General features: G+C 45.9%; 1 protein-coding gene across 2 annotated transcripts in view; it reads right to left on the bottom strand.

Moving 5' to 3' along the window:
- The window catches only part of LOC125709219 (anosmin-1-like), a 44,390-nt gene extending 18,725 nt beyond the window's left edge, over positions 1–25,665 (bottom strand). Inside the window, exons 1-5 of one of the 2 annotated variants that reach the window (XM_048977465.1) lie at positions 25,332–25,665; positions 18,124–18,171; positions 2,828–2,890; positions 1,822–2,029; positions 258–442 (exon numbers count right to left, since the gene is read on the bottom strand). In XM_048977465.1, the coding sequence (XP_048833422.1) occupies positions 258–442; positions 1,822–2,029; positions 2,828–2,890; positions 18,124–18,171; positions 25,332–25,508 (681 nt within the window). In that variant the 5' untranslated portion in view covers positions 25,509–25,665. The remainder of the gene's footprint in view (positions 1–257; positions 443–1,821; positions 2,030–2,827; positions 2,891–18,123; positions 18,172–25,331) is intronic. The other variant, XM_048977464.1, reaches the window with a different exon arrangement.
- Positions 25,666–26,119: the final 454 nt, after the last annotated feature.

The following is a 26,119-nucleotide window of genomic DNA, read 5'->3' as shown; positions in this document are numbered from 1 at the left end:
TTGAGTTCCTAAACATTTTACAGGCATGAACATGCACCCTTCTGCTGAATGCTCTTCGTTCACAGCATTAGCTAAAGCAAAGCCCAAAATAAACTACGCAATAAACGATATTTTCAGGTAAAGTTCAATTTTCTGCGTGCGTACGTATTCCTCAAGCACACTTTATGTATGTCGTTCTGTTTTACACCTCCCGTATGGTCCCCCTCCAATTTGATGCTACATTTCTTTGACATATTTATTTTTATTTTCCTTATTACCATAGTAACGGTCTGCCATGGGGTAGCCTCGTCCTCACTGGGGTGGATGCCATAGTTCCATCTCTTCTGCAGGATGTACAGCACAGGCTCAATGGAGACATTGAACCTGGACATCCAGGTCACCAGGAGCTGCCCCTGCTGGTCCTCTAGGAAGGACATGTCTTTGCGGGGCCTCAGGGGGACACCTGGCAGGGGGAGGGAGAGTAAAACCATGAAGGTGGATCAGAAACATGAGCTGCTGTCGGGGAGATTTTGGACCCCAGGAAAGCATGAACATCATATTAGGCCCCCAATCCAGACCAATACAATTATGTCCCATATTTCTTGGAGAGGGTCCCTGGGAATCGTCCTCACTCTCCCCCCGTTTACGGCATCCTGCCATCTCAACGAACAAAAAAACACTACTTACTCCGCATATCTCTCCACAGTCATATTATTAAAGATGTTAATGTTAGATGTATCCTACAAGTGAACGTGTTAAGAGATCTAAAGACTCCTCTGAGAGACAAAGCAATCAGTTAGACACAAATATGATTCACGTGTGTGTGTGTGTGTGTGTCTGCGTGTGTGTGCGTGTGTCTGCTTTGTCTTGGAGAAACTTTGCTTTGTATCTCCTCCAGGTACAATTGTTCCTATTTTTCTTGGGACTCCGGTTAATCATAATTCAGTCGAAAAATTTGATTATTTCTGTGATTCACCAGAATAATTTTTGCTTTCTTATTTCCAAAGTAGAGTTCTTTTTCAGAGAAATAAAGCCAAAAACAGTTTACCAATTTAAAATTAGCATTTCTTTTGGGAAATTCTTATGGGTGTGCTTTAAATGAGCTTGTGGGTTTTCTGAGTATTCAGAATCTTACGCACGCTGTCTCCTTCTAGGACCAATGCCACCAAAAGGCTTTCAGCACTGCCAGACTCATAACAATATCATGGTATATTTTTCATCTAGCCTGAAGATTCAACCCAAGTATCTTGATTTAAATAAACTGATAAAAATATAGTTCATTAAGAAAATTTATTAGATTCCTATTAATTTATTTAGATCAGGAGTGTCAAACTCCAGTCCTGGGGGGGTTGGAGCCCCTTAGTTCTTTCTCTGTTCCACCACATAAGACTCAGTTCAAGAACTGTGTGGTGTTTAGCACAAGGAGGGGCAATAAGGTGTGTTTAATGGGGGGAAGCCCAAAAATGTGTAGGGCTCCGGCCCCCCAGGACTGGAGTTTGACACCCCTGAGATATATGATGCTTTTAACTTAAATGATGTACAACTAGGAAAGCCGTTTCTAGCAGCAAATGAGATCAAGGGCTTAGTGGTGACATCACTCTGCCGACAGTGGGATGTGAACCAACAACCTTCCAGTCACAGACAGAGACCCCCAACCCCTCCCACAGACCTACAGCATTAACTTACCATGAGATTATTTTCCTGCATTTAAATGCCAAAACCTTCAATGTAACTTTGTAATATTTGGTAATAATAGTAAAATAAACAGTTACTAATCATTTGATAACATTAGTAAGTACAGTTCAGAGCGGCTGAAAGCACACAGCACTGTAGGAGGCGCACCCTTGTAGAGGTTGGCGGGCGCCTGGCATGTTTGCCCGCAGCCGTTGGGGCAGCATTTCCGTGGGCCAGAGCACTCGCGGTCCAGGCTGCAGCTCTCCACGCAGGCGGCGGCGAACCCTGAGGCCTTCTGTGGCGGCGGACAGTCGCCCTGCTTCTGGGCCCGCACGGACCCCAGGAACTCCGCGCTGGCCGTACACTCGTGGTGCTTCTGCCGGGAGGCAAGAGAGACCGTGGGGCTGGGCAGTGGTGGGCGGAGCCTCGCTTGAGCTGGAAAGGAGAGGGCCTCTCCTGTTTCATGTTAGTCAGACGGCCCTGTAACATCTGACAGACCGAGGCTGGTGCCACGCCAGCACTCGCCCGAGGTTAAAACCTCACGGATCCTTGTTTACACATGATTCCTGGAAACATCCAGATTGCTGAGAGACTGAAGCTGGCAGCGGCTAACTGGCCGCTAATTCAAATATCCTGCCAGTTTACTTCTCATTCAAAAAAAAATCACAAAAGACTAACCAGCACAATACTGCCTTTTCTTGTTTCTAACAGTAAATCCCTGTTATTGAGCTACAATACAATTTAGCAGCATAACGCACCTTTTGTCAAACAAAAAGAGACACCCTGAATGTTCTGGTAATCACAGGTAAGACACTGAAGTTCATGTTCTCAAAAAAATCTTGCCGTGATCAAATAGCTGCTTTAATAGGCCGCATTTAACCACTGGGCAGATATAATACAGTGATTATCTCAAACTCCAAAACAGGGCACATTTAGGCTCCGCGCAGTACCTTCTATAACATCTCCAAACACCTAAAACCTCCCCCATCTTTCATGGAAGGGAAACAACGTCGGATCAGAGCTTTTCTTTCAGTGACACAGAAATAACTGAGGCTTCCTATTTTCCCCTGGAAATTACAATTAGCCAGAGTCACAGGTCACAGCAAATCCTCAGCAGAAAGGGTCCGGTTTCACCAGCAGGATACCTTTAACGATCCTTCACCAGGGAACTCACCTCGCAGCTTTTCTGGTTCATCCCGCGCCTCTTTTCCCACAATTCCTTGCATGGTTGTAAGCACTGAAAGAAAAACACAATTTAAATGAGAAGATGGTGGCCAAAGTCTTATGAAGTTCACATGCATCCATCCCTCCTGCAGCTACAAATGCAGTACAGGGGGCCTTTGACAGGCCGCACAGGGCACAGGTCCATAACCCTGACCCCCCCCACCCCCCCACTCCTACCCAGCCCTAACCTTAACCATAAGGGCCAAACTAAGTTCAAGACTTCTGGCATTTTTGACTGCACTCAGGGGCGGCAGGGTGGCACAGTGGTTAGTGTTGTCGTCCCACACCTCGAGGATGGGGGTTTGCGTCTCTGCCAGGGCTCCATGCGTGTGGAGTTTGCATGTTCCCCCCGTGTTGTCATGGGGTTTCCTCCAGCTACTCCCCCAACAACACGCTGAGGCTAACTGGAGTTGCCAAATTGTGTCTGTGAACACGAGCACGATTCCTTTGGGAAAAACTCTAATCCCAACAACCTTAACCAAAATATGCAACAAAATATGTAACAAAATATGAGACTTTTATCTATTTTAGTTTTTTGATTGTAGTCACAGATTTTTTGTAACTTTTTGTTTCCCCATGTGTGGACCAAAAGAATGGTCCCCACAATGTCAAAACGACAGGATAATTTTTTTTGTACATATATATCACCACACACACACACAATGGGTGACATAAAGTAACTTACAACACTTAAAGTACTTTTTTTCTAGTACTTTATCCAAAAATCCTGTCTAAATTATGACGATGACGCACACACTTCTGTTCTGCAGGTCCGCTTATCTCAGCTCACCACTCTGACAATAACATAAAACACATGCGGTCGTTTCTCACCAGACTATAATACGGTAAAAGCTCTTAGGTGAAGCATACTGCTCTCCCATACTATCCAAACAGTATGTGTGCTTTGACAAAATCTATTCAAGACTAGTTACCAAGAATAATAACAAGAATTACTTCGCAATTGATTTATTAGTGATTCGAAACTGGTCAGTATGTTGTTCTCCAAAAAATAAAAAATAGCTGTGATTACACTGACTTGTGTAACACAGACTCTTCACTGCACTGCTAACAAGCGTCATACTCAATCCCGGACAAAATATGCCAACGCTGGCCAGCCGGGTGAGGCTGACGAGTCACCAGCTCCATTTTCCACCTGCAAATACTTTCTCTCTTGCCTGGAACATTAAAGCCAAACATTCCAAGAGAAGCTTCTACGCGTCTGAAATAACTACGGTTCATAAATTAATGGGACCTCCTTGGCCGAAGTACCATTTTTTTTTTCCTGTTGCAGTTTCATCTCAAGTTTCATACGTATAAAAAAGTGAGTGAAAGATTGTCCATGGAGGGAAGGCCACGCATCATGGTTTGATTTCGCCTTGTGAAATCTCTGGGCGCCAAGGATGGTCTTTTAACACCCCTGCTCCTGGGTACTGTATCTAGTTGAAGTTCTCCCCGTCCTGCCCTCTTTGTGGCACCACCTTCGCCTCACTTGACTCCAGGCTAATTTATCAAACGTGTCTTCTCACAGCAGGACCCGGTACCCCTGTCGGTGGACCCGGAGTGAGACTTTTCCTTTAAATGAGAGGGAGAATATTAAGACATCTGTTGCATATTATCAGAAGGATCATTCTGACATCTGCCAGCTTCCATTCCCCTCTTCGCACAGACAGCCTTCTCTCGGTTCTTTGCACTGCTCGATCTGCATGACTAAGCTGAGTCCATAAATCTGCAGCTTTATACCTAATTTACTGTTCATTTGCTCTTACATGCACGCTTAAGAATATAATAAAATTCAGTTGTAGTAGGACCAGTTTATAGAAAAAAATTATTACATTCCACTGGATGCATTCATTTCAATGCAAAAAAGTTCACACATCTGCCCCTTTTATCTCCAATATGTATAGTCATAATACAGTCATTTTTATTAATGCGATGGTCAGTAATATTTCCTGATATTTCTCCCAATCACTGGAAGAGCCCTAGTTAAAATCATAATTACTGTGGAAATCATAAGTTGTCGTTATAGGTCCGTTATGTCGTTATGGGTGATGACAGAAGCACACATTCATCTGTGATTGCACACGAGCCGCCCGCCAGCTCATTAGTTAACCCTCTAGTGGCCCGCAGGCAGGATATATGCCGCTAAATCAGCCCGCTGAAAGGTCAAAGGTCAGGGTGCTCACAGAGAGTGTGTATTTGATCACACCAGGGCCAGGTGGGTGCTGTGTGCTTGGGGTTCCTCCTAATCGCCGATGACAGGCCATTTCGGTCACCTCCATGTCCCACAGGTCCGAGTAATGCAGAAGGGGTTCTGCGCGTCTGGGGCTTATAAAAGCGACGACTCCTCACTGGGCTAAGACTGCTGACAGGTCCACCTTATTTCTACCGTTGTGCGAGACTGAGAACATGCTCCCCCTCTGGCTTGCTGCAGCTTACAAAGACCAAATTAGATGGTAAGAATATATCTATAATTATCCGTGGCTAGTGGGTGAACAGGGCAGTGTTTGTGAGAGTGGCATGTGATACGTGATAAGAAGATGCAATTATTTAGAAAAAAACCTGTATGTCAACTTCTGATGTCACAGGAACCTTGAAAGGGGCTTCTTAAGAAGAAACAGTATTAGCTAAATACATAAAGAAAGTCAGACCCCAATGTGTTCGATTTCACTGTCTGTGTAACCATCTATAGGAAGGTAATAGCATGCCGCCAATCGGCGTTCGGGAAAACAATGGAGCTCATAGTCTGGATTCTAAGCCTGTGCAGGATTTTCGCAGAACACCATGTATATTTTGTATAAACACAGTTGCATATACACTATAAGGAAAAATGTATTGTGACACCGGGCCATTACATCCACAGGAACTTTGATAAGAACATAAGAACATAAGAACTATACAAACGAGAGGAGGCCATTCGGCCCATCAAGCTCGCTTGGGGAGAACTAAACTAATAGCTCAGAGTCGTTAAAATCTTATCTAGCTCTGATTTAAAGGAACCCAAGGATTCAGCTTGCACTACATTATCAGGAAGGCTATTCCATACTCTGACTACACGCTGCGTAAAGAAGTGCTTCCTTAAATCCAGCTTGAAATGTTCTCCCGCTAATTTCCACCTATGGCCACGAGTTCGTGTATTTAAACTAATGCTGAAGTAACTATTTGGTTGAACAGCATCCAAACCTGTTAGAATCTTATATACCTGGATCATGTCCCCCCTCAATCTCCTTTGCTTGAGACTGAACAGATTTAGCTCAAGTAACCGTTCCTCGTATGACATTCCTCTAAGACCAGGAATCATTTTTGTGGCCCTACGCTGCACCTTTTCTAAGGCCACAATGTCCTTTTTAAGATATGGTGACCAAACCTGCACACAATATTCTAGGTGAGGTCTCACCAAGGAATTGTATAATCTTAGCATTACCTCCCTTGACTTAAACTCCACACACCTGGAGATATACCCCAACATCCTATTGGCCTTTTTTATTGCTTCCCCACACTGGCGAGAATGGGACATGGAAGCATCAACATACACACCAAGGTCTTTCTCATGATCAGCTACCTTTATTTCAGTGACACCCATGAAATACCTGTACTTTATATTTCTGCTCCCTAGATGGAGTACCTTACATTTATCGACGTTAAATTTCATCTGCCAGGTATCGGCCCAGTCACTAATTAAATCAAGATCCCGCTGTAGCTGCTGAGCCACTAATTCAGTATCTGCTACACCACCCACCTTGGTGTCATCTGCAAATTTCACCAGTTTACTGTATATATTGGTATCCATATCATTTATGTAAATTAGGAACAATAGTGGTCCTAAAATCGAACCCTGCGGTACCCCACTATGAACGCAAGCCCACTGTGACATTGTGCCTCTTATAACTACTCGCTGTTTCCTATCTGTTAACCAGTTATCAATCCAGGTCGCTACGGTACCTAAAATACCAGTCGCTTTGAGTTTAAGTAGGAGCCTCTTGTGGGGGACAACATCAAAAGCCTTTTGGAAATCTAAGTAGATGACATCATAGGCCTTCTTATCATCAACTTCCTGAGTAGCTTCCTCAAAAAACTCCAACAGATTTGTTAAACAGGATCTACCTCTTCTAAATCCATGCTGGCTATCCCGCAAAATGCTATAATATCACATTCTATCACAATAATATCACATTCTAAATCCATAGGCATCGATATGGAGCTGATCCAGACATTTGGGACAATTCTATGCTTCCAACTTTGTGGGAGCAGTTTGGGGAAGAGCCTTTTCTGTTCCTGCATAAGTATGTCCCAGTGCACAAAGCAAGGTCATGACCTCAAACCACATCAGACACCTTTGAGAAGAACTAGAATGGAGATCGCAAGCCAGGCCTTCACATCAACATCAGTGCCTGACCTCACAAATGCCCTTCTGGATGAATGGGCAGACATTCCCACAGACGCACTCCAGAATGTTGTGGAGGGCCTTCCCAGAAGAGCGGCAGCTGTTTTATGGGCAAAGAGGGGGTCAACTCCATATTAATGCCTATGGATTTATAATCAGATGTTATCAAAGTTCCTGTAGGTGTAAGGGGCAGGTGTCCCGATACTTTTGTCCATATGATGTAGTATGATGTACTACTTACATGTATATATCTTATTTTTAATCTTTATTAGGCACTCATTATTAATGTACAACTTGGTTATTGATTTATAACAGGAAATACGTCACTAAAGTCATTCATATTAAGATTCATTCTGAAGAATTTAACAGGACAGCATCTCCAGAGACTGATCTTTCAAAAAGTTTTCTTGAAAAAATCGGTTAGTCATAGCAACATGACCTGAGCTATTAAATTCCATCAAGAAGCTGTGGAACATACAACCCTAACGATTAGGCAACTAAAATTAAGGGAAGAACAAGAGGTAAAAAACTATTGCTGCCTGTACTGTGAATGAGTGCTGTGTGTTGAACTGTTGTGCATTTGATAAGCTTTGATTTGATTTGTAGGAATACAGTACAGTACAGGGAGCACAGTTACCGTTTGCCGGTTAGCATTTAACGGTCATCTGATATTCTTAATCCTCAACTTGTAACACAATATTTTGATGCTGCTTCGTCGCAGAATACATACACACTGATAGTCACACAATACAGGCAATTCAGAGATGCTACTTTGTCTAGCAGCATGTTTTTGGACTGCTGGAGGAAACCCAAGAACTTGGATTAAAAGGCACACACACACACACAAGCAGACACACACACACACACACACACACAAGCAGACACACACACACACACAAGCAAGCAGACACACAGACACACACACGCAAGCAGACACACACACACGCAAGGAGACACACACACGCAAGCAGACACACAAGCACACACATGCAAGCAGACACACACGCACACACACACAAGCAGACACACACACGCAAGCAGACACACACGCACACACACGCAAGCAGACACACACACGCAAGCAGACACACACGCACACACACGCAAGCAGACACACACGCACACACACGCAAGCAGACACACAGACACACACACTCAAGCAGACACACACGCACACACACGCAAGCAGACACACACACGCAAGCAGCCACACACGCACACACACGCAAGCAGACACACAGACACACACACGCAAGCAGACACACAGACACACACACGCAAGCAGACACACACACACGCAAGGAGACACACACACGCAAGCAGACACACAAGCACACACATGCAAGCAGACACACACGCACACACACACAAGCAGACACACACACGCAAGCAGACACACACGCACACACACGCAAGCAGACACACACACGCAAGCAGACACACACGCACACACACGCAAGCAGACACACAGACACACACACGCAAGCAGACACACACGCACACACACGCAAGCAGACACACAGACACACACACTCAAGCAGACACACACGCACACACACGCAAGCAGACACACACACGCAAGCAGCCACACACGCACACACACGCAAGCAGACACACAGACACACACACGCAAGCATACACACACGCACACACACGCAAGCAGACACACAGACACACACACGCAAGCAGACACACACGCACACACACGCAAGCATACACACACGCACACACACACAAGCAGACACACACACGCAAGCATACACACACGCACAAGCAGACACACACACGCAAGCAGACACACACGCACACACACGCAAGCAGACACACACACGCAAGCATACACACACGCAAGCAGACACACACACACAAGCATACACACACGCACACACACACAAGCAGACACACAGACACACACACGCAAGCAGACACACACGCACACACACGCAAGCAGACACACACACGCAAGCAGACACACACACGCACACACACGCAAGCAGACACACAGACACACACACGCAAGCAGACACACAGACACACACACGCAAGCAGACACACACCCATGCATACATATGCACGCAGACATACAGACACACACGCATACACATGCAAGCAGACACGCACACACACACGCATACACATGCAAGCAGACACGCACATACACACACATGCGTGGCACACAGATGCATGCGTACACACAGATATGCAACACACACATATGTGCATACACACACACACACACACAGCGTGGGCGTTACTGAAACCCAGGAAGTTGCCAAATCGCTCATGGACATTGCTATCGTACTCGAAATGCACATATTTTGCAATAATTAACTTGACCCACAGATGTTTTTTTTTTAATTCACTCATATTATTGCAGAACTTCTTGCAGAAAACCTTTGAGGAAATATATTAATAATATTTGAGGGGAATCATGTTCATATATCAGAGTGGAACTCTTGTTTTTTAAGCATGACTATTCTAGCAATTACATGCAAATTGACTCATTCCATGATAATTAACACATACATAATTAGACAGGGGTCCTCTCTGAAGTCGAAGGCCAGACCCAAGCTGAAGACATGCTATTAAAGTCCCTTTAAATGAAAGGTTGTAAATATGACTCGTAGATCTTGTATGAGTGGTTTTAACCAACAGGACTTTGTTGGACTTTCTGTGGTACTGAAATGGAAACTACACATTCGGAGAGGGACAGAACCAGCCGGCCATTTAGCACATTTCACTTCTCTATAAATGGTCCACAAATGGTCAGTCTATTGTTTGTCATTTTTTTCTTATGGTTTTACAAGTCTAGACATTTTATACGGCCGTCAGCAAATGAGACCTTCGAAATGTCACGGCGATACCTTTCCATTACCAGTGACGGGACCATGCAGCCGGCCCAAAGTTCACAATGCGGGTCTTCATGTAAAGGTCATCCAGCTGTTAAATATCATGATTCAATATGGGACGGTCCGTGGAATGACGCGCCCCTTCCTGTTTTTCCCCGTCTCGCGGTGCCTCGTGCCCCTGTCTGGCCCACAGTGGGAGGGTGAACCCTCTTGACAGTGATGTCAGTTTGGGCATAGCTGTGCTAGGAAGCCTCTCATCCATTACCAAAGCAGGTCTCCTCCCGGGAGTGACTGGAGGACTCCATTGTGACTGATGCTGGGAAATGTGGGAGGTGGTGCTGGAAAACTCCCGCTGGCCATCAGCTTGGGCCAGAAGCGGAGAAAAAGCCCCAGAGGAGGAACCTAAGTCGCCTTTAACCCACGCTGGCCGCCACCCGCCGCCATTCAGGATGCTGGCAAGAAGCACTGGCATTTCGAAAGTGCGCTTGTAAATGGCAGTGAGGTTAGGTGTGCTCGTAAATGAGAGTAAGGTAAGGCACCCAGTATCATGCTACCCCGCTTCTGCTTTTCAGAATGAGTAATTACTAAGTAAATGCACAAGGAATGTCTTAGAGAAGCTCCAGGTACATTTCGGGTCTTTTGGGAAAGGGTCTATATAAGACAGAAGCCAGAACATCCATCACAAGTGGCTGTCATTATGAGCCAATGCCATGGGCAACCTGTCCAATAAGGATGACCGAAGCCAAACTGTAATGCATTTCCTATGATGGTTGGTGCACCAGTGGGGCACAGACTGGGGAGGGACTTACAGTAAGATATTAATCGCGGCGTGGCTACTGCAAAGCTGCTACGTGCTACTGCTTAACAGACTATAGGGCCGGCCCGAGATTAACGATGGGCTTAAAAGACCTCAGTCCCGGATTTAGACGTCTGTCAGCTGCCAAGCATTAAAGCGTCTGTTTTCGCCACTCCTGCCGTTTTACAGGTTGTCCCAGCACAATGGGGGATGACAATCTGGCTGATTGTAAGAAAAGGGTGGTGGAGGTGGTGGTAGGCCATCGACGGCAATATGGAAAACATTTCGGAAAGATTAAAGCTTAAGCCTTGGCAGCATAAAGGCAATCTCAGCCGGAGCCCAATCACAGGGACCAATCACAGGCGGATTGGGCAGACCCGAGTCCAATCGCAGGCAGATTGGGCAGACCCGAGTCCAATTGCAGGCGGAGTGAGGGATCCGGGCCCAATCGCAGGCGGAGTGAGGGACCCAAGCCCAATCGCAGGCGGAGTGAGGGACCCGGGCCCAATCGCAGGCGGAGTGAGGGACCCAAGCCCAATCGCAGGCGGAGTGAGGGACCCGGGCCCAATCGCAGGCGGAGTGAGGGACCCAAGCCCAATCGCAGGCGGAGTGAGGGACCCGGGCCCAATCGCAGGCGGAGTGAGGGACCCGGGCCCAATCGCAGGCGGAGTGAGGGACCCGGGCCCAATCGCAGGCGGAGTGAGGGACCCGGGCCCAACCGCAGGCGGAGTGAGGGACCCGGGCCCAACCGCAGGCGGAGTGAGGGACCCAAGCCCAACCGCAGGCGGAGTGAGGGACCCAAGCCCAACCGCAGGCGGAGTGAGGGACCCAAGCCCAATCGCAGGCGGAGTGAGGGACCCGGGCCCAATCGAAGGCGGATTGGGAGACCCAGGACCAATCAAACTGTACTGCACATCTGTCTGGCTGTGCCCCTGCAGGTGCTGGCCCGTGTACGGCCTGGACATCAAGGTGATGGGGTTGGGGGAGACTGCAGGGCTTACTTTGTGGGGGGGGGGGGGGCGGGGGGAAGGGGCAGACAGCAAGACACATAAATCAAGTTCCGCCCACATGGACGTCCCCCCCAGGTGCTAATTTCCCTCAGATGCGGCAGCGAGGCAGGCGTGCTCAGAAGCCGAAACGCAATACGACGCGGCCGGCAGGGCAGTAAATCACGCCTCGGTTACAGCGTCAGACACCCCTCAGTAGGGGGAGTGCTATCACACTGGGAGACTCATCCATTCCCCCTAATTTGTAGGGTGTCGATGACACCAGGACCAGTATTTAATCAGATTGAATGACGCCAATGAAATGTTCTCTAAAAAATGAAGTTGTCTTTGTACTGAATGTACTTTATGATTTAGGTCAGTTAGCTTAGTCCGTTTCCCCTATACATGCACGCAGTTTAATCCATTTTTGTTAATTTTTCAGTCACCCTGCTGAACCAGATGTATAACTTCAGTAAAATTATTCTCAAACAAAAATAAGTAGATTAATTTAAAAAACTGAGATTTCTGGTACTTGGGCCTGACAGTTGAAGATGCTCATCATAAGAATAAAGACCAAAAAATTCATTAATTCTAGGAATGTGTATTTCTAAATATTTTATATTTTGCTCACTGCCCACAGATGAGATCTGGCTTAAGTCTGATTCACTTGGCCTTCCCCAAAGAATCTCTGACAGGAGTTTCTCTGGCTCCAGACACCCTTGTTAGCCTGATACTTTGTTGGCTGAAGTGAGAATGTACATCTACAGACCGGGTAAGCAGGACTGCCCACACAGGTTAATGAATGAGCTCTTTGGAAGCATGTGGCAGTAAAGAAAACACCTATCTCTCTGTGAAAAAACACAGACTTCTTGTCCAAGTCTGCGGGCTTCGGTTTCAGCTGTCAAGCAGTTAAAATTGATCTGTTTCGGTAGCCACATTCCTTTCGGATTATCTGCTGGTACCTGCAGATGAGCAAATTCCTGGGTCGGGATCACTCTGCAGGCCACTCGTCAGCAGTCTGGGATTGGTCACAAAGGATATCCACTCGCAGAGAGAGAAGGTCACGCGCACTTAGGGGCAAATCCGAAATGTGCACCATTTGCACCCTGTGCTGCTTTGTCGCTGCAGCCAATATCTGCGTTTGAATAAAGCATTGGGAAAACGTGGGAAAACGTGTTACTGTGCAATGAGGAAGACGTGCAGCACCGGCTGCTGGACTGCGCTCTCCCCGCTGGCGTCTAGCGCCGTTTAAAGCGTGAGCCAACTCTGGCCCACGTCGGTGTCTAAGCGAAAAAGAGAAGGTGAGGATCCACAGACTCGCTGAACTAAACTTGAACCCGCCTGACACTGACACTCTCCTTTGTTTTTCTGCCGTGCAGCTTGTTAATTTAGGGGAGTCCGTTGTTTGTTTAGGCAGGTCGCTGCTCTCGGCCATTTAAACCCCCCTTCCTCTTCAATGCGCTTTCTTCTCACACCACATGTCGCCCCAGTGACGGAGCCGTGAATCGGCAGGGCCCGTCACGCCCCCCCCCTGCTCGCGAGGGGTTCTAGCTGCACTCTCCCCGTCAGCTGTCACCATGTGTCACTCCGTCCCAGCAATGGGGGTTGGGGGGGGGGGGGGTGCTTAAGGAGGAATGAGGCAAAAAAACATTCATTTGCAGTTAGAAAGGCTGCTGAAATCAGCTGCTACATCACTTAGACAAAGTGGAAGGAGCTGTGTGTCATGTGTTATGTTGGTATTGTGTATAGGCCAGTGTTTCCCAATACTGTACTCATGGACCTGCAGACAGTCTACGTTTTTGCTCCATTAGCTGGGAGGGAGCAAAAATGTGGACTGCTGGCAGGGAGATGAGAGGAAGCAAAAACGCGGACCATCTGAGGGTCCGTGAGGTTCGGCTTGGGAAACACTGATGTAGGCATTGTGTGTTATGTAGAAATATGAAACTCTAACAGACATACACCTGAAATGTGATGCTTTACTGCGGAGCCGCAGAATGGCTGCCTTTTCGCAAAATTCCCACACCACCACCTGAGAGATTTTTTTGTTTGTTTTTTTTTTAGAATTGAGGTTGATTTCATCTGGAAAATGGCCATTAATAGCCTGCTATTAATGTACAGAAGTGCGCAGTATTAAATGTGACAGGAACATATGGTAAAGATATGGGAGCCTTTCAAGTTACTGTAGAAGGCCATAATCAAACGGTTTTCTTTTTGAGGGTAATTTGCCAACCGAGTATGTTAACAAATCCCCCCTCCACACACACACAAACTATATGGTGAACTGAGGTTTAACCTTAAATACTTGCAATACATCCAAACCACTACATTACCCACCCTGAGACAGGACAATGCAAGTCATTAATTTTTATTTGTATACATATTAAGTAAACTTTTAGCAGCAGTGACCTTGCACCTGGAATAAAGCCCAATACCTGAAATAGCGGGCACATTAAGTGCAAACATTTTAGGAAACGGCGTTGAACTTGCAGCTGAGCCCTTTAACCGGGCGCTGTGAAAATCGCGAAAAAAAGAGGCTAATGTTCATATATCTCACAGCCAAAAACTCTCCTGACACCGGGGCAGAAAATTTTCCGGTCATCTGAGAGCCGTGCCGAACAAGCTGTTAACAAAAGGAAGGGGAAAAAAGCCAGGCACGGGTGCCGGGGAATGCTGCGCGGCGCCCCGGTTTGCTTGCATCTGCAGCCTGATGAATGCTGCCTATATGTCAGCCGCTAACACCTGGAAATCATTATCGCTACAGAAGGAAAGCTGTTTCTGCCCGGGTAGTGTAAAGACGTATATTCCCCTCTATAATCAGTAACACGCTTGCCGCATTTTTCAATACGGCGGGCATCGACGTACGTCTATAAAATTGTTTTCACAACATCGTTTATTCAGAGGCTTAGATTAAAGCGGAAAGCCGAGCCACGGAGCCACGTCCAGGAGGGGGTCTCTTTCTAAACGCTCGGCTTCTCTCCTAGCGCACGAATCAAAGCGAAGGGCTCCAGGTTGTGATTTACTGTACTGTCATGCAGATTTTCACGGACGCGCACCGCGCTGAGAGCGAAACCACATGCGGGGTGCTACCTTCCGCCCAGGAACCGCGACGTCGGATTCCGCGCGTATCTAGTGGAGCCGCGCTCTCTGAGCACACTGCATGCGGCCGCACGAAGCCGCAGACGTGCCGCCGAAACGCGCGGTGATGGGGGACCGATCAGCATAATGCGCCTTAAAATTTGCCAGGCACGGCGCTGTCGAAAAAATCCATCCATCCGTGGTTCATACGCACGAGTTACAGTTTTATCGTACGCTGGAAACAGAGTGAGAAAACACCGTAGAGCTTTCGGAAATCCTTCCAAGTATGTTCTTCAAACCGATTATTCACGGAACCTGCATATTTTTCATAACTTTAACTAAACGCACGGTCTTTTCAAACCGGGCTGCGATTTTCTTTTACCGGTGAAACTGCAGAAATAAGAGTTCAGCTTTATGGCTGATAACTCGATAGCTTGCGGTTCTCCGAAGGATCCATTTAAAACAACAAGGCAGAGTGACTGTGTTCGCACCGTGCGGGCGGGCTCTGCTCCATCACACTTTTACAGCCCTCAGTAAAGAGTAAATTACGGGCACAGTCCCAGGTCAGGACGCGAAAGTTAATTCTGATATGGAAAAATAAAAGCGCCCGGTAAAACCTGACCCAGATTTGCAGAACAATAAAAATTAAAGATATTTTCAACATTGTTCTACTGCAATTATAAAAGGGGCCTTTCTATATTATTTCTCCTTCATATGGTTTGAATGAGTACATCGTCATAAACAATTTTATAAGCAGTTAAAGGTAACAGGCCATACTCAAAATATGTACAAGGCAAGTATGCGTGATTTATTTCAATAAACTACAGTGAACTTAAAACACCACATGTGAACTGTTTAATACCAAGGCACCATGAAAGATTTATGTGCATATATATATTTACTCCAGTCTGCATTTATTTACATGCAAGTCTCACATTAAAACACGCAATGCTAATTTAAAATTAATAAAATTCATACTGGAAAAAAGATGTTTTTGCTGTTACAGCAATAAGAGAAGAAATATTTAAATGGAACAGTGATGATAAATAAATGAGGCGTTTTTTTTCTATATAATTCCCCAGAATTGTATGGTATTTTCAGGCAGCCCTACAGTAATTAAGCCTAAACGCGAAGGTTGTGACAAAGCTGCTCATAAAAACAGGAGGAATTTTCCAGGCTTTCTGTTTCAGCTCAGACATCCAAAAGACGCTTGTTCGTTTCACTGGCAAGGCTTCCTGGCACACAATCTCAGGTAAGAAATATTTTCTTATAAAATATTTAAACATTCGTAGGCTTGTTTGCGTTCTAAAACATTTAAATCTCTTTACAAGTTTATTGGATCCAATTAGTCGAGAGACTTTAAACGTCATTTCTGCAGATTCAGACCCTGACCCCAGCAGTGCTCTCTGTTCTGTTCTAGAAACAACAGGTTTCCAGTTTTGAATAGAACTCATTAGGGAAAAAAGTGCCAGGACTTGAATCGAAGTATTTCAAACGATCGAGAATGAGAGAAACAAGGCAGCTGTTTGGTCAGCAAGGAAAAGCTAAAAAAAACTAAATGAAGAGGCCTGTTGCTGGGTGTATAAAGGCCTCAGATCTTTCCCAGCTGCAACTGGAGCTTAGAAAGATGACCACACAGGCAGTGACCCTTCATTACTGCCCTCGGCTCTTCAGCTGAATGGCCAAGCCAGAGGTCACCCCAAGGGCCCACACCTCACCTGCTGGGGGAGAGGTGAGGGTGGGGGGTGTCGTGAGAGTTCGGCCCCGGTCATGAGGGGTGGGGGTTACGGCCGCCGGCGAACAAAGCCCCCAGCTGCCCTCATGCTCTCCCAAAAAAATAGCAGCTCTTGGGGAAAAGGTCCACGAGAGGTTAATCTGGGGCCGGGCAGCGGCACACGGCTGGCACAGTCAGCACCGCAGGTAGTGCTGCTCGGAAAAGGGACATCGGACGTCGGCTTTCAGCTCGGCGCCTGCCTCGGGTCATTCTGCTGACAGATACGAGCCGGGAATCTCAAAGAGGAGCCTTTGACACAAGACGAGGCCCTGTTACCGCCCCCTGGTTACTAGTCCAGAGAGCCCATTTTTACCTGGGAACGTAGTAGCTATTCTAACCAGAGGCGAGAATCGAACAGCCACAGAATTCCCTGAGAACGATCAATGGAAAGAAAAAAAATCGAGGAGGGGATTAAATAAATCTTCCTATCGTGTTTAATTAAATAAACAGAATCCTCTCCTTTTTCCCTTCTCCTAAAGTAGTTTGGTCCAGGAGGACATAAAATAGCTGTCATTATTTTTACAAGAAGCACAACATTTACCTTACCTATTATTAGAGGCAGTGTGGGAGGATACCCTCCATCTGAAAGCAATTAGAGCAGCCCAAGAGCGCAGTGTGAGAAACGCAGACTTCACAGAGGGACGCATGCCTCTACCTTTCTGGGACACTTAACGTCGATCTCTGAAGGCTGGAGGTGGAGAAGCGTCCAGCCATGGAAATTATCGTTAACAAGCTCGCCGTGTTCACCAGCTTATTAGAGAGCAATTAGCATCAGACACCACTTCATTCCGATAATTCTGTCCTGGGAAAACGCTGCCGTGGTTATAGCCTCTCTCTGTCTGAGACCTGTGTGGCACAAATTGCCCGACGGATATTAAGCTGCACTGGAGGTAGAATAACTGGGTGAAGAATGAGCCCTTTCCCCCTTCACACAGGCTGTTTGATTTATTTCACTAACAATTACCTGCATCATTTTTTACAAAACTGTTTGTAGTGCTAATAGCCAGTGGCTGTAGAGGCTGGTACTTTTTAACATTTCTCACTCTGCTCTTTTATCCAATTTCTTATTTTATTAGTCTCTACAGAATCCAATTACAAAACCCAAACCTGCTTGTTTTCACATGCCACATAAAAGCCTTGTTAGGTAAGATATATAGAAACTAACGGCCGCCACCAAAGCGGGCTTTAGCAATAAGGAATTTCATCCAAGCTAGAATGTTACTGACAAATCAATACAAAAATAGAATAGTAAGGATAAAGTAAAAAAATATGTATCAGAACGTGTGTAATCTGGGAACTGAGAAAGAGTGAAGTCACCTGCAATGTGCAATCATGCATCACGTTTTCTCTGCCGCAGCCAAGGGAACAGAGCCCCGCCAACTCACCTGAGAACATCGCCTGTGGTCCTCGCACCACTGCAGGACGTCGTCACTCTGAAAGAAAGTGGAGCACTCAATAAGACCTTCAGGAAAAAAAGACTCGATATATGGCCAGATTATGTACTATAAACATATATAGTTACGCACACTCCACACGTTAACAGCTTCACACTTTCCTCACAACCCGGATTACGCCGTAAATGCCGGTGCATTTGCGTAGGATCCTGGAAATCTTCCAAACCTCGGATACCATAGTAACTCAGGCCACCAATCCTGACCGGATGTGTCTAACAAGAACACCGATTAATGTGGTTTTGCGGCTATACTTTATATATATTATTTGGGTTATATATTATATACAAGGCTTCCGAATGAAACCACCCTTTTGTTGAATGTAAGGGCCTGACACTTGATTATACTGCTATATAGAAGGAATAAACGCTGAAAGAGAGACAGACTGGTTATAGATAATGAAGCTGCATTATTAATTTTTATTAATGTATTAATGTTTAGTTCACCCATTATTCAGCTACGTAATTTGTTCCTCGACATCCCTGGTACTCGCACTTGCACACACATACCTTTAAGAAAGCCAATATGCGGCTAAAGTGGCCTAACAACAGAAAAAACACGTTACACCAGCATTCCTCATTCATTTCTCCAAGGCCTTAATTCTCACAAAGTGGTCTGAAGAGAAGAACAGCCATTATGCTTGACAGGTCAGGGTGTCGGGGCTGCAATAACTGAGCTCTTAAGGAATGTTAAAGGGTAGCACCATCCCTAAAGATCACATCAGCTCTGACACCTCTCCGAGTCTCTCTGATAATGTCACGGTGATCGACCAATAGACGCTTAAGAAGAAAAGATCACGGTATGGAACACTGCAGCACTTCACGATTGAATATTATTTTTAGAGATGAAATGACACAATATAATTACATCAACAATTACATATACATAAATGTAATTATAAACGGAAAAACACAAAGCCAGAGTAATAGACTCACTCTCAGTGTCTCTCTCTGGGCTATGGACAGGGCTGGAAATCAGGACGGGGTGTTCTCTAAAGCAAGATTTCTTGCTTAGCCAGAAATCTTGTTGGATTTAAGGTAGCCTGGGCTAAATGTAAGTGAACGAAGATTAAATCCATTTAGCTTGGACTACCTTAAATCCAACAAGATATCCGGCTAAGCAAGAAATCTTGCTTCATGGAACATCATCCAGTCGTGATGAATACTGATGAAATGATGCACCACAGTGAGCGTGTAGCTTTAATGCTGTTTTCTAATGGGCAAGTAGCTAAGGAGCTCCAAGTACACCTTCTGGGTCTGAAGTAATCAGTAAAACCCCTCTCATGAAGCCAGATTTCCTGCTTAGGTTTTTTATGGATTTTAGGTACCCCAGTTTAAATGGACTTTATCTTAGTTCACTTACATTAAGCCCAGACTGCCTTAAATCCGACAAGTTATCTGACTAAGCAAGAAATCCTGCTTTGTGAAGCAGGCCCTTGGTTGAGTTGGTGCAACCATAACACAGCGGATAACAAAAATAACACACCTTTCATGTGTTTGCACTGTTTTTATTTGCTCCACGGGTGTATTTTGTTCCTCCCAGTGAGCACGCAACCTCCGAATATCATTCATGGGAACTTCTCCCAAGCTATTCTGTCTGTATATACAGGACTTCCTGTAACTGGCCATCAAAGAGATACCATCAGAGAGAACAGCCCAGCCGCTGACAGACCAGAGTGCCGTGGTGGGATATGGGGGTCGGGGTCCTCGATGGGAATGGCAGGAGAATCCATCAGCTGGTGTTTGCACCCCGCACCCCCCCCCCCTTCAGAACTGTCAGATTGATCCCGTCAGTCTGGCCTTTTTCGTCTTCCTTCATGGAACATCTGCTGGCCATACAAAGGAACACGGATCTCCTTGAGATGCACGGCTCGGCTCATCCGCTCTAGCTCCATGGCATCTGACGGCAAAATGCTGCGTATAATTGTTGGGTTTGCCCCCATGCAGACATCAGCGTGGCCCCCACACTGCACAAAGGCCCCGTTCCTGGGGGAGTCTGCTTAGCCGTATTTATTTTTTCTAATTCCAGCATTATCTCCAACCGTAAATGGCGTGAGCTGATTCTAATGGCTTTCGCCTGGCTTTTTCCCAACCTGGCCGTGTTCCCACACCCTCCCAAAGCTCAAGATTTGCCTTCCCCTTAAAAATCTGCACCATCACATTCGATGCTCTGAATGTACCTGGTGCTGTGATTTCTGTCAGTCTTTAGTGCGGAATTGTCTGCGTGTGTGAACGCTTATACTAACTTAAAATGAGGATAACACATGTCTCAGGAGGGGGGGGGGCGGTACTGAGGCAATAGTGTGTGGTACATGTGTGCAGTACTGGAAGCCATTTTTAATTGCCCAATTACATGTCAACTGCAAAGGCATGCGATTCAGGAGCGCAGGGTTACTGCATCCTTGGATTACGACTAAAGAATCTGCAGACAAAGACAGGACAAGTTAATCAATTATAATCGGCATAATGTCAGAGATCAACAGACCTTGCCCGAGGTCTCTCGGTTTTTATCCTCCGATACGTCTCAGAATGACAATGACCACAATACATTCTCACTACTGAACCACCCAGCTGCAGGAGAAATGAAAGGAGCAGGATTAAATCATGTTAGCACATGAAAAGCAAAAGAGGATAACATCAGCAGTGAGGCGAGGACTTCCTTCGCTGAGTTAGTAAACACTGTACAGCTATGCTTCCTCGTGCATGCCGCATGATGTCCTTCGATCTAAAATGAATGCAGCACATGCTGTTTGAGTACAGTAACCAGACAGTAAGTGCTTGTTGTGTACATACAGGGAAAGCATGGCTATCAGACAGTAGCAGAGATAGGCAGGCATAACTCATAACTTGTAGTCTAGGTATATGGTCCAATAACATCTGAAATTTATTTTTCAATCACCTGGGAGGCTCTTTTCCTATAGACAACTGGCTCAGACAAAGACTAAAGGGCATTTATGGTATTAGAAAAAGAAAAAACTAGAGACTGATTGATTTAAACTTTGCCTTCTAACCTGCCTCGTCTATAACTGTGCTCTGTTATATGTCTGCTACATAGCAAGGGTGAATAGTATTTTTTTTAGCTTCCCATACCAATATTTACATACCAATGTTTACCAATGTGATGTGATTGTTAAAAACCAATCACATCAATAAAAGTATGACTCCACATTGCCCGATGAGAGGGTTAACAACCAGCTCGTACCTAATGCAAGCCGTGGTGGACTTCGTGGGGACCTGCAGAGTAAGCTTTGTTTTCATCACCCAGCCAAACACGGAGGGCTGAATACACAGGTGCGTAGATTACCAGAGTGTCACAGCACCTCTCTGCCGAAGGGGCAGGAGAGGATTTGGCATTGGGGGACACAACTTAATAATTTAAATGCAAAAGTCTATTTATTGGGGGGGGGGGGGGGGGGAATGAAGCCAACGCTCCTACGCCCCTGCTTTCAACTTTACCTAATGTAAACATTATAGAGTCACAGGAGTGCAGGGTCGTAACTTTGTAAACAGAAAGGCGAGCGTACGAGCTGTTTCCACCACTGTCTGCAGCTATCCTCAGCTGTCTGCACAGAATGACACAAATGATGTATAGGAGGTTAAAAAGGAGAAGGGGCTTTTTCACCCGGGAAGTTAATTTCATGTACACAGTGCACAATGGCGAGTAACGAGCACCATAAGTGAAATACAGTCCTGCACCTTAACTGGGAAGAAGCCTCCATAACAAAGGAGAAGGAAAAAGATTTATAGCTAGAATTTTGGGGAAAAGGCAGAGCATGAGATAATTAATTTGCGTGCATACCCAGTAAATCCCAGTAAGTTGGATTTGTACTCAAAGACAGGGCTTTCAGTTATCCTGACTTTGTTAATGACTATTCCACTTGCTGGAGTAATCGGATTCCCGGAGTATGGAGCATCATTAACGGCTATTAATCTTTTTCAAGGCTACTTGTCTGAAGCACCTTTGAAAAGGGCATTTTAGTCTGAAATGCAAACCACGCATCCTGTTAAGCTCAGCTTGATTCTCCAGGTATTAAACAATAAATGGGTAAACACAACCTTAAAATACAGCACAATTGACGCACGTGTGTTTTTTTTTTGTTTGTTTGTATCTAACATTATCAAGTAAAAATGATCAATTACCCTGTGATATGTGACATTTTACTATTACTGGAACTATTCTAATGGGGGGGGGCTTTTGTCATGTCAGCATTAGTGCAGATTCACACTGGAGGCAGCAACTCAGGCAGCAGCTCGGACAGCAAATAATGCAGCAACTCGGGCAACAGCTTGGACAGCAAATAAGGCAGCAACTCAGGCAGCGGCTCGGACAGCAAATAAGGCAGCAGCTCAGGCAGCAAATAAGGCAGCAGCTCAGGCAGCGGCTCGGACAGCAAATAAGGCAGCAGCTCAGACAGCAAATAAGGCAGCAACTCAGGCAGTGGCTCGGACAGCAAATAAGGCAGCAACTCAGGCAGCAGCTCGGACAGCAAATAAGGCAGCAGCTCAGACAGCAAATAAGGCAGCAACTCAGGCAGCAGCTTGGACAGCAAATAAGGCAGCAACTCAGGCAGCGGCTCGGACAGCAAATAAGGCAGCGGCTCGGACAGCAAATAAGGAAGCAACTCAGGCAGCGGCTCAGACAGCAAATAAGGCAGCAACTCAGGCAACGGCTTGGACAGCAAATAAGGCAGCAACTCAGGCAGCGGCTCGGACAGCAAATAAGGCAACAATTCAAGCAGTTGCTCAGGCATCCTGTATGAAACTGGGTCCTATCAAGCTTCTGACCAGGAGTTTAACAGCGAACCACCATCTGCCCACAAGGAGCTAAAACCCTTTTTAATGCATGAAAGGGAAACTGGCTGAGTAGCTCCCCCCTGCTCTGGGAAATGTCCTGTCGCTTCACAGGTGTGGGGGTGCTGTGGCCCACTGGTCTTTAATGGCCCTTTTGTTGGAAATCGGAGGTCAGAAGAAGCCAGTTGTCTGACGGAAGCAGCGCACTTTCCCACTCTTTCATGTTATCGAGACAGGCTGATTCCCTGTTCGGGGAGTCTGTCTCTTCTCAGCAAGAAGAATAAAAGGCTTGATGGAGCCAGAAGTGAATAAGGCGTCCGGGCCCCACAGAGGACGACTGCCCGGTTGCATGGAGAGCCGTCATTGAGCAATGCCGAGAAAAACTCAATTCACTGAACCAGAATGCGGATTTTTCACACGTTTAACTCGCCGTTTCTGGCTGTTAAGGCAACGGTGCTGGAGGAGCCACTTCAGGGTGTCCTCTGGTACCCGCTCTGTGCCTGCATCCCCACCGTCCGCCTAGGATGGTTTTTTCCCCTCTCTCCCTCTCTGCATGCACCCCCCAACCTTCCAGCTGCTTCAAAGAAAGAGTGGCCTGTGACCGCACTTTACGCAAAGGGCTGCCTCAGAACAAAAGGTCCATTTTCCTTAATGCTGCCTTCGCACGCTGGCTCTGAGTGGGCCAGTCCCCGCTTTCGATCAGGCGTGGGCACGCGTGTGGGATCTAGACAGGTGGCTGCTTTTAATTCTGCCAGATCTGAGGGACAGGACCTGTTTGTACGACTGGCAGCAGCATGGGCCTCATGTCTGAGTGCCCTCGCACAATTTCCTCTACCCTCAGGTGCTAGTAAATAACAAACAACACGGGATCAGTCGCTGAAAATAAATGCAGAACATCTGACGTTGCAATTCGCTGGCAGGGCATCGCCCGGCCTTTGTGCAAATCAGTGACAAATGCAGCCCCCACAGATTTAACTTATCCCCCAGAGACCATGCAACAAATCTGTAAGGGTGATTTAAAAAGAAAAAAAAACCTTGCTTGCAAGACTAAGAATAACATTTGCTCATCTGATACACTGGGGATTTATTTTTGCCTTCCAATAACAAAGTTAACTGAGGAAATTTTTTTAAAAAGAGGAAAGATGTAACCTCAGCTTCTTGTAATAGCAAGCAACCCAAAACATACAAAAAAAGGCCATGGGCTTATATAAAATACCTTAACAATTATTCAGCCTGGCCTGTGATTCTGAAGGTAATTGCGTATTGATTATCACAGATGACTCACAAACAAAAATCACTGGAAACATGTAAACATCAGGAAAAAAAATAGATCAAGGAGGTATTTAGTGCTTTGGCTCTTGGCGCAAATTACTTGTCCTCGGAACCGAGTCACGACACAAACCCGCCGAATGTGACACATGGCGCTCAGACCGGCTGCGTAACTACACGGGAAACGCTCAGCAAACAAGAGAACAATAACGCACTTTATAACAATGGGTCCTTCTATCGCGTATAATTTTCATCATTTTTTAAAAAGTTAGGCCTAATTGTTCTTGCATCTGTAGTGAGTTTAACATTCCGTTTCGTAAGAAACCAAAGATAAACAATAATTAATTAAAGATGAACAAAATATCCAACATCAAATCATGCAGATGATTAATGATGAGCTGGAGCCCTGGGCTGTTCGCTCTGATGAATTTGCACTGACACATTATTCCGCTTTAAATGCCCTTAAAGATGGTCCGACCTTGGCTCCTTCTCCGATCAGTTCATGCGACAGGAACCAAATCTGTTCACACTCACTCTCTTATTCGGACTCCCACACTTTCCTTTTAATTTTCACACTCTTATTTCTGCACAAGCTGAGCCACTTGCCAGGTACTTTGACGCCTTTTGCGCAAATACATCTGTGCTGTTTGAAGGCATCTACGGGCGCCCTCATCACCGTGCAGCCAGGTGGACAAGTTCAGAGAGACTTAAAACGGAGCTTCGAGAACAGCCTGCTTAAATGGGGCGACTGGCTTAATCGTTTTCCCACCCAGAGTACTGAAAGCACATGTTGAAGCGGTTAAAATAACAAATGACTTTCAAAGCCGCCAGCAAACTGACGCGTAATGCTCGTGCTAAGGTATAATTTACCTTTGACAAACAATATAGCACGACAATTATAAGATGTAGTTGTCATATAGAAAGTGCTCGTCGTTTCAACAAGTTAATTAAGATAATAAAGTCAGCACTTCAAAAGCTTACGCTCGCTTTCGCGAGGGACATTTTGGGTAAAATTACACATTGAAAATGCCCGTCGTTACACACGATAAGCGCGTGGTAGATGTGGCCGCGTGTCCCGCTTACCTGCACATTCCTGAGGGAGGCGGCGATCTGCGTGATGTGCAGCGTCAGGCAGCGCGAGGTGCATCTCGCGCTGTTAATTTTATCCAAAATTTCCCCGCTTTCAGCACCAGCTTTCCGTGCGACAGCGGAACCAATCGCGCACCACATGCAAACCAGCATCACATGGAAGCCAAACATTGTTCTACGAAGAAAGTGAAATCAGTATGTATGTATTTCTCGTTGGGTCCGTTTCCCCCGCTGATAAATCGTCTTTGACTTTACTTCAGCGCTCCGGTCTGCGCGCGGCGGGGTTATTGCTATCCACACAAACGCAGCCGAGACACTCCCCTAAAGCGTGCACGTGTGGCATTTCATCACTTGCCAAAAGGGAAGAATCCGTATTGTAGGCCATCTATTTTTAAATAACGATAGTGGAAAATGTGTTTTCCTCTCCAGTAAAAATATGTTTTTAAATTACTTTAAACCAATAACTGTCAAATACTTATTTCTTTCTGATTCCTTCTAACAGAGTTCATGTGGGTATTAAGAATGTGTACAGTTTATAAAATATGTAGATGTTCTAATGGAAAAATCACCATTCATACGCAAATGCCATATCCTTTATACATACCAAAAAAAAGTGTTGTGAGAGTTAATATGCAAGCATCCATGACACTAGTCCTGATCGTGGTCTAACACTCGGGAGTTCCAGCATTTAGGATCTTCATTTGGTGTTTAATAGCTGATAAAGTAAACCACCTGGTGCCTAAATTAAGTGAAAGCTGGAAATCTTTCCACTTGACTGTGAG

The sequence above is a fragment of the Brienomyrus brachyistius genome, chromosome 15 (assembly GCF_023856365.1).
Source record: "Brienomyrus brachyistius isolate T26 chromosome 15, BBRACH_0.4, whole genome shotgun sequence".
NCBI lineage: Eukaryota > Metazoa > Chordata > Actinopteri > Osteoglossiformes > Mormyridae > Brienomyrus > Brienomyrus brachyistius.
Note: the sequence above shows the minus strand (reverse complement) of the source record. Positions and strands in the feature narration are given on the sequence as shown.